Below are 9,493 nucleotides of genomic sequence, written 5' to 3'. Positions count from 1 at the left end.
GTCCTGCCCCTGACAAGGCTGGGAGTGTCTGTGTTCTCTTCTATTTCCTCATCAGACTGAAGTCCCCTCAAGGTCACAGAGGGTACAAAACTACCCTTATCTAGAGCGCCCAGCATCAAGTTTAAGAGTCCAGCACTGGCAGGGCGCGGTGGCTCACGCCTGTAATCCTAGCACTCTGGGAGGCCGAGGCGGGTGGATCGCTCGAGGTCAGGAGTTCGAGACCAGCCTGAGCAAGAGTGAGACCCCGTCTCTACTAAAAATAGAAAGAAATTATATGGACAACTAAAATATATATATATACAAAAAATTAGCCGGGCATGGTGGCGCATGCCTGTAGTCCCAGCTACTCGGGAGGCTGAGGCAGTAGGATCGCTTGAGCCCAGGAGTTTGAGGTTGCTGTGAGCTAGGCTGACGCCACGGCACTCACTCTAGCCCGGGCAACAGAGTGAGACTCTGTCTCAAAAAAAAAAAAAATAGGCCGGGCGCGGTGGCTCACGCCTGTAATCCTAGCACTCTGGGAGGCCGAGGTGGGCGGATCGTTTGAGCTCAGGAGTTCGAGACCAGCCTGAGCAAGAGCGAGACCCCACCTCTACTAAAAATAGAAAGAAATTATATGGACAGCTAAAAATATATATAGAAAAAAAAAAATTAGCCGGGCATAGTGGCGCATGCCTGTAGTCCCAGCTACTCGGGAGGCTGAGACAGGAGGATCGCTTGAGCTCAGGAGTTTGAGGTTGCTGTGAGCTAGGCTGACGCCACGGCACTCACTCTAGCCTGGGCAACAGAGTGAGACTCTGTCTCAAAAAAAAAAAAAAATAAATAAAAAAATAAAATAAAATAAAATAAAAATAAATAAAAAGAGTCCAGCACTTAGGCATTATTTGTTTGGTGAACTCCTACTTATATGTAAAAACCCACTTCAAAGAGACCCCCAGTCTGGGAGGACTTCTCAGCCCCCCATGGTCCCTGATATAACAAAACAATAATTAATTCAGATTCAGCACTTATATTTCTGGACCCTTTCTGAGGATGTTAGGCAGAACAACTTTAGGAGGTAGGTTATCATTACTTTGCAGATGCCTCCAAGGCCCTCTCCTCCTAAACTTCCTCCCTTATCACCTCTTCATCTCTTGGTTCATTGTGTATGTGATGAGCACCTACTGTGTGTCAGGCACCATTCTAGACTCTGGGGACAAAATAAGGGCCACCTCTCAGAAGGTGACATTTGAACTGAAAGATGAAAAAGCATCCACCTTGAGATGGTCTGGAGGAAGAGAGGTCCCAACGTTACCAGGAATCTTCCTCCTTCCACTCTTTGCCCGGTCTCATTCCTCTGCTGGGAATGCCTTTCCCCAGCTAACAAACTCCTACCCATCCTTCAAAGCCCACTTCCAAAATACCTGCTCCTCCTAGGAAGGCTTTTGCAGAGTCCACAACACCAACCTCTGGGCTCCCACTTACAAGATGAGCTGTGGGCACATTGGAGCTGATTTTTTTTTTTTTTTTTTTTTTTGAGACAGAGTCTCACTCTGTTGCCCAGGCTGGAGTGAGTGCCGTGGCGTCAGTTTAGCTCACAGCAACCTCAAACTCCTGGGCTTAAGCGATCCTACTGCCTCAGCCTCCCGAGTAGCTGGGACTACAGGCATGCGCCACCATGCCCGGCTAATTTTTTGTATATATATTTTAGTTGTCCATATAATTTCTTTCTATTTTTAGTAGAGACGGGGTCTCACTCTTGCTCAGGCTGGTCTCGAACTCCTGACCTCGAGCGATCCACCCGCCTCGGCCTCCCAGAGTGCTAGGATTACAGGCGTGAGCCACCGCGCCCGGCCCTGGAGCTGATTTTTTAAGTAAGAAATAAAAAAAGTAGAAAACTAAGAAGTGGCCAGGCGCGGTGGCTCACGCCTGTAATCCCAGCACTTTGGGAAGCCAAGGTGGGAGGAGCCCTTGAGCCCAGGAGTTCCAGGCTGCAGTGAGCTGTGATCAGGCCACTGCACTCCAGCCTGGGTGACAGAGCTAGACCCTGTCTCAAAATATATATTAATGTGTATTGTTTTTAATTAAAAAACAAACCTAAAACCAATTGGCCGGTAAAGGGACTCAAACCGGCAGATCCAAACGCTCTCCAGCTCCGCCCGGGCTCCACTTTCTTCTCTGGCTCCTCCCCCTTCAGGCTCCGCCCCATCCATCCTCGCCCCGCCCCTAACAGCGCCCGCCCTGCGTCCCGGAAGTAGGCGCCGCGGCGATCAGGCTTTTCTCCTGCGCAAAGCACGCCGGGAGTTGTAGTTCCGCCATCGAACGGAAGCCGAGACGGAACCGCGGCGGGATGTGGCCCGGAATATTGGCGGAGGGGGCCCGGCTGGCGGCGGGCAGGTGCCCCGCGCTGGGGCCTCGCCTCACCGCTCTCTTCCCCACGCAGCGGCCGCCGCAGCGGACACCCGAGAGCCGCCTGGCCCTGCCGCGGAGCCTGCACGCGACGGTGGCCCGCGCTCTCCCGCTCATTCCCATCGTGGTGGAGCAGACGGTACAGCGGCCGAGCGGGGGCTCGGGGCTCGGGGCTGCGGGGACGGGCAGCTCTCTGACCCCTCACCTCCGTCTTCCCCACCCAGGGCCGCGGGGAGCGCGCCTATGACATCTACTCGCGGCTGCTGCGGGAGCGCATCGTGTGCGTCATGGGCCCGGTGAGCGCCCCGCGCGGGACCCTCCTCTGCGCCTGTCCCGACCCCACGCGCCTCCTTCCCGGACGCCCCGACCTCTCCCCCTTGGCTTTTCCCCAGGCTCCGCTCTGGTCCCAAATCCTCCCCTCCCCCCAACTCCCCTCCCCCGCTGACTCCTCTCCTGGCCTTCGGTCCCCTGCCCCCTTCCTCAAACCCTCTGCTCCCGCCCTCCGGATCTCTGACTGCCTCTCCCTGAACGCCTAGCATCCCCCGACCATTCTGATCCTTTCCCTTCCGGTGTCCGGATTCCCCTCTTCCTGTGCTCCAACCCCCTGGGTCCTAACCATACCCCCACCCACCCACCCCCTTCTGGGTCCTGAATCCTTCCCGACCCCTTTTACTTGGGCTCTGAACCCCCTTCCTGGTTCCGTGACCCATCCCCAGCCTCTCCTCTCCCCAGCCCCCTTCCTTAAAACTCTCTCCCCGCCCCCAATCTGGGGACACCCGCCACCCTCTCTACCTGCAGATCGATGACAGCGTCGCCAGCCTTGTTATCGCGCAGCTCCTGTTCCTGCAGTCGGAGAGCAACAAGAAGCCCATCCACATGTACATCAACAGCCCTGGTGAGCAGGGCCTTTTCTGGGTGCCAGGGTCACTCCTCGGGACACACAGGAGACTCAGGGGACCAAAATCCACAGTCAGGGATGTTCGCTTTCCGAGGAAAGGGTGCATAGCTTCAGAATCCCAAGTGTCTTGAAACCGCCAAAAGGTACCTGCTGCTTGCTTTTAAGCTTAAGGGACACTGCTCAGAATCTGGCCTCTTTGATCCCACACGTAGTGTTTTGCCAACTTGACCTGGCTGACCTTTTAAAAAAGAGAAGAGCCAATTTATTTATTTATTTATTTATTTTTGAGAGAGTCTCACTCTGTTGCCAGGGCTAGAGTGCCGTGGTGTCAGCCTTGCTCACAGCAACCTCAAATTCCTGGGCTCAAGCAATCCTTCTGCCTCGGCCTCCCAAGTAGCTGGGACTACAGGCATGCGCCACCATGCCCGGCTAATTTTTTCTATGTATTTTTAGTTGTCCAGCTAATTTCTTTCTATTTTTTTTCTTAGTAGAGACGGGGTCTCACGCTTGCTCAGGCTGGTCTTGAACTCCTGAGCTCAAACGATCCTCCCGCCTCGGCCTCCCAGAGTTCTAGGATTACAGGCCTGAGCCACCGCGCCCAGCTGAGAATAGCCAATTTTTTAAAACGTTTTTTTATTTTGAATTCTTTTGTTGGAGGCAGGGTCTCACTCTGTCACCCAGGCTGGAGTATGGTGGCACAACCAATAGCTCACTGCAGCCTCAAACTCCTGGGCTGAAGCGAAAATCCTGCCTCAGTCTCCCGAGTAGCTGGGACTACAGGCAGGTGCCACTGCACCCAGCTAATTTTTCTATTTTTAGTAGAGATAGTGTCTCACTCTTGCTCAGGGTGGTCTCGAACTCCTGAGCTCAAGTGATCCTCCCGCCTCAGCCTCCCAGAGAGCTGGGATTATAGGCGTGAGCCACCACGCCTGGCTTACAGAATAGCCAATTTTGATTGAGCACTTTAGTAAGCCAGGCATTTTCAAAGCACTTCATACGTATTTAACTCATTTTTGTCCTCACAGCAACCTCATGTGAGGGTAGTATCTAGTTATCTCCAATCTGCTTGGAGGGACTGTGGCTCAGAGAGGCTGAGTCACTTGCTCAAGGTCCCACAGATGATAACTTGCCCAGCCAGGGTTCCTACCCAAACGGGCTGGCTCCAGAGCCTTCACTCTTAGCCGACACTCTCTTCTGGTTTCTAGTTGCTCTTGGAAGTTTGGTAGATCTGGTCCCGGTGGGCCCATATGCTTGTGTGGCAACAGTCAGCTGATGCTGGCACAGTGCTGTCCTTTTTGCCCCCACCTGGTTGCCTGTTTTTGTCACTTCCCTACCCCCAGAGGCATTTGCCTCTGTTACCTCTGCTTTAAAGGGCTGCTTCTACACAGCCCCTCATTCACACCCCTGCCCACAGGTGGTGTGGTGACAGCAGGCCTGGCCATCTACGACACGATGCAGTATATCCTGAACCCCATCTGCACGTGGTGCGTGGGCCAGGCCGCCAGCATGGGCTCCCTGCTTCTCGCCGCGGGCAGCCCGGGCATGCGCCACTCACTGCCCAACTCCCGCATCATGATCCACCAGCCGTCTGGGGGCGCCCGGGTGAGTGCCAGGCCGTGAGCTGCTGTCGGGATGCAGGACAGGGTCTGGGCACAAGGACTGGCTGGGCGGAAGTCAGGTGTGGGTGTCGGGGTTATTCACTCAGGTATGGTGAGGCCAACAGATCGGGGGACAACTGCCACTGAAAGGATAGTCTGTTACTCCAATCCCAAGAGGAGGGGGTGCGCCAAGCCATGGCACCCCAGGCAGGGTCACATGGAGATGCACCAGCGTCAGTCGGGGAGCAGAGGGAGTGAGGGGAAACACGGGCAGAAGCCTTTACTGTGCCGCTACAGGAAGGAACAGGCAGGGTGGGGCGAGCAGACTTAGGATTAGCTGGTTTGAATCACTCTGGGTTATAGAGATTGCCCCTAGCAGTCTGGTACTCAGCCCTGGAGAAATTAGGGCAGGGGGAGCACAGTGGCCCAGCGTGTTAGAGCCCAGTTAGGGAGGTGGTGGGGGCTGTGAGCTCTGGACTGGCTGGTTAGCATTTGAAAGGTAAAAGGTGAGTTGTGTCCTGCGTCCAAGAATTAGCTAGCCCCGGAAGGGGCTGTTCCTCCCCAGTCTGCAAGGCCCAGATGCAGAAAATAAGAAAATATACTTAGTACAGTCAGACAGACTTCCTGGTGGCAGCAGGGATGATGTAGGACGTGGAGGGACTCACAGATCCCTGTCCCGCCTGCCTCAAACTGGAAGCTGGAAGCCCAGGGAGGGCTCCCGAGTCCTCACCTCGAGCCTCCTTGTGAGGGGCTGACACTGATTCTGGCCTTTGCCCTCTCACTGCACTTGGGACGTCCCTCAGGGCCAAGCCACAGACATCGCCATCCAGGCGGAGGAGATCATGAAGCTCAAGAAACAGCTCTACAACATCTACGCCAAACACACCAAACAGAGCCTGCAGGTGATCGGTGAGTGCCCCTGTCCCAGGCAGACCCCCGGCTGCCCTCCTTTATTTTATTCAATGCGGACAGAGTTACCGGGCGTTGCTCTCAGCCAGGGCTTCCCAACCTCAGCCTTGTGACATTCAGGGCCAGATCATTCTCTGTGGTAGGCACTGTCCCGGGCACTGTCAGCTGTGTAGCACCATCCCTGGCCTCCACCCACTAGATGCCAGTAGCCTCCCCCAATTGTGACAACCCAAAATGTCTCCAGACATCACCAGGTACCCACAGAATCGCATCCAGTTAAGAACCACTATTCTAAGCCCTTTCAGAATATAGACTTAAGAATCCTCACCAAAAAGCTTCATTGAAAATAGGTCAAAAGGTTTGAACATGGTCTTCAAAAAAGAAGATTCCAAGTGGCCAGTAAGAAAAGATGTTTATCATCTTTAGTGATGATGTTTAATAATAACATCAATAGTTATTAGGAAGAAAGGGCGCGGTGACTCACACCTGTAATCCTGGTACTCTGGGAGGCCAAGGCGGGAGGATCGCTTGAGCTCAGGAGTTTGAGACCAGCCGGAGCAAGAGCAAGAGCCCGTCTCTACAAAAATAGAAAAATTAGCCAGGCCTGGTGGTGCACGCTTGTAGTCCCAGCTACTCAGGAGGCTGAGGCAGGAGGATCACTTGAGCCCCGGAGTTTGAGGTTGCTGTGAGCTATGATGACTCCATTGCACTTTACCCAGGGCAACAGACTGAGACCCTTTCTCCAAAAAAATAGTTATTAGGGAAAGGCAAATTAAAACCACAGTGAGATACCATTTCCATCCACAATGGCTAAGGCACAAAAACATTTACAACAGGAAATGCTGATGAGGGTGCGGAGCAACTGGAACGCTTAGCTATGACAGGTGGGCGTGAAAATGGGACGCCCACTTTGGAAAGCTGTTTGGTGTTACCGGCTAAGGCTAACATGCAGAAACATCCCCCTTGGTTCCCATGCTCAGTATGTGACCACGGGCACTTGTGTCCATGAAAGATGTGTACAGTGACTCGATGGCAATCTGGTTTGTAGGAGCCCCAAACTGGCCTGGTGCCAGCGGCATGGGTACCTTACCAGTGGTTTAAATGACAGAAACGGGCAGAGCTAATCTGTGCTGCTAGGGTGGGGGCAACTTGGGGCATAGGGAGGCGGTGGTGCGGATTAGTGACTGAGGGCCCCAAGTGGGGTTTGCGGGGCACCGGTGATGTTCTGTTTCTTGGTCTGGGTGCTGGTCCTGTGGGTATGTTAAGTCTGAAAATCCATCTCACTGTACGTTTATGAATCACGCCCTTTCCTGGATGTATATTAGACATCAATAAAAAGTTAAAAAAAAAATTGAAATAGGTATTCTTCTGATGGGGAAACCAAGGCTCAGAGTGAGGAAGACCAAGGACACACAGGGAAGAATTGGCGGAATGAGGACATGTCTTACTCAATTTGGACTGCCTAACAAAATACCACAGACTGGGTGGTTTGAACAACAGAGATTTGTTTTTCACAGTCCTAGAGGCTGGAAGTCCAAGATCAAGGTGCCAGCTGGTTCGGTTCTGGTGAGGGCTCTCCTCCTGGCTTGGAGGTGGCCACCTTCTCACTGTGTCCCCACATGGTGGGGAAAGAGCACACTCTCTGGAGTCTCTTCCTAGAAGGGCACTAATCCTATCATGGGGAGCCCACCCTCATGACCTCACCTAACGCTAATTACCTTCCAAAGGCCATATCTCTAAATACCTTCCCATTGGGGGTTGGGGCTTCAACATAGGAATTTGGGGTGGGGTGGTGGGGACAGGAACATTCAGGCCAGACCTGGCCCCAGGTCTTTCCTCTTACCCTCACGTGTACCATGTCCCACTTCCCCCACCAGAGTCGGCCATGGAGAGGGACCGCTACATGAGCCCCATGGAGGCTCAGGAGTTCGGCATTTTGGACAAGGTCCTGGTCCACCCTCCCCAGGACGGTGAGGACGAGCCCGAGTTGGTGCAGAAGGAGCCCGTGGTGGCAGCGACGGTGGCAGAGCCTGTCCCAGCAAGCTCTTGAGAGCTGAGCCTCATCTCCAGGGTCACAGTGAGGGACCAGGTGCAGCCAGACCCCGGTGTGAGCCCTGCTGGCCCCTCGCTGCCGAGCCTGGAGAGGCCCCTTGAGGAACTTTGCATCTGAGGGATCCCTGTGGACGGGGCAGCCTGGCTGAGACACTGTGATTTTAAATTAAACCTTCGTGTTCTTTGCTCCGCGTCTGAGGCACCTTCCGTCTCGCTCCTCGAAGGTGTGCACACGTGTGTACCTCACCAGGTGCGCACTTCACCCTCCTGCTTCCACTCTGAGCCGACACTCGGACCCTCCCTTCCTTCAGCAAACTCTTCTAGGCATATACTAAAGGCATGGTTCTCAAGGCCACAGAATACTGTGAAGAAAACACAAAAGGCTGTTCCCAGAGAGCCTCCATGCTGTGGGGGTAGACAGTTAAAAAAAATGTCAGTCCAGCGGCGGTGGTTCACACCTGTGATCCCAGCACTGTGGGAGGCCAAGGCAGCCTTCCTGTGGTTCCTCCCGCATGGCAGGCACAGACCTGCCACAGGGCTTTTGCACTGGCTGTGCCCTCTGCCTGGACTGCTCTTTCCCCAGATACTAACAAGGCTCCGTCTCTCATCTTCTACAGGTTTTTGGGTAAATGTCACCACCTCAGTGAGGTTTTCCCTGACCACACTATGTAAAACTGTAACTCTCTCTCACACATACCTGCATACCACCTTTTTTTTTTTGGAAGAAGAGTCTCACTCAGTTGCTCAGGCTGGAGTGCAGTGGCACAATCATAGCTCACTGCAGCCTTGAACTCCTGGGCTTGAAGCCATCCTCCCACCTCAGTCTCCCAAGTAGCTGGGACTACAAGCATGTGGCACCACACCTGGCTAATTTTAAAATTTTTTGTAGAGATAGGGTCTTGCTGTGTTCCCCAGGCTGGTCTCATACTGGCCTCAAGTGATCCTCCTGCCTCAGCCTCCCAAAGTGCTAGGAAGATTCTAGCTAGGTTTTAAAGGCAGGGCTAGGATGTGAGATGTATGTGACAGAGAGAGCAGTCTCCAAAACCTCCAAGCTGTTGGCCCAAAGCAGCTAGAAAGATAGACAGCCTTCACCAGAGATGTGGCTGGAGGGAGAATTATGGTCAATTTTTTGTTTTTTAAAATTCAGAGCATTGGAGAGGGGCTACATTCATCAGTTACAGTTGTTAGAACTTTTCATTATGGACCATTTAAAATATATACATTATTTAGGCCAGGCACAGTGGCTCACGCCTGTAATCCCAGCACTCGGAGGCTGAGGTGGGAGGATGGCTTGAGGCCAGGAGTTTGAGACTAGTCTGGGCAACATAGCAAGACCCCATCTCTATAAAAAAATTAAAATTAGCAGAGCGTGGTGGAGCGCACCTGTAGTCTCAGCTACTGGGGAGGGTGAGGCAGGATCACTTGAGCCCAGGAGTTTGAGGATGCGGTGACCTATGATTGTGCCACTGCACTCTAGCCTGGGCGACAGAGTTGAGAACCTGCCTCTTAAAAAAAAAAAAAAGTAGGCCGGGTGCAGTGGCTCAGGCCTGTAATCCTAGCACTCTGGGAGGCCGAGGTGGGAGGATCGCTCCAGGTCAAGAGTTCAAGACCAGCCTGAGCAAGAGCAAGACCCCCATCTCTACTGAAAAAT

General features: G+C 53.4%; 1 protein-coding gene across 1 annotated transcript; it reads left to right on the top strand.

Annotated features, from left to right (window-relative positions):
- Positions 1 to 2,288: 2,288 nt before the first annotated feature.
- On the top strand, positions 2,289 to 8,027 carry CLPP (caseinolytic mitochondrial matrix peptidase proteolytic subunit). Its single transcript, XM_069496887.1, has 6 exons — positions 2,289 to 2,524; positions 2,610 to 2,681; positions 3,184 to 3,280; positions 4,698 to 4,885; positions 5,685 to 5,790; positions 7,668 to 8,027. Exons 1-6 carry the CDS (start codon positions 2,327 to 2,329, stop codon positions 7,838 to 7,840), a joined length of 834 nt encoding a protein of 277 aa, XP_069352988.1. The 5' UTR covers positions 2,289 to 2,326; the 3' UTR covers positions 7,841 to 8,027.
- The last annotated feature ends 1,466 nt before the right edge of the window (positions 8,028 to 9,493 follow it).

Source organism: Eulemur rufifrons, chromosome 2 (genome assembly GCF_041146395.1).
Source record: "Eulemur rufifrons isolate Redbay chromosome 2, OSU_ERuf_1, whole genome shotgun sequence".
Classification (NCBI taxonomy): Eukaryota; Metazoa; Chordata; class Mammalia; order Primates; family Lemuridae; genus Eulemur; species Eulemur rufifrons.
Note: the sequence above shows the minus strand (reverse complement) of the source record. Positions and strands in the feature narration are given on the sequence as shown.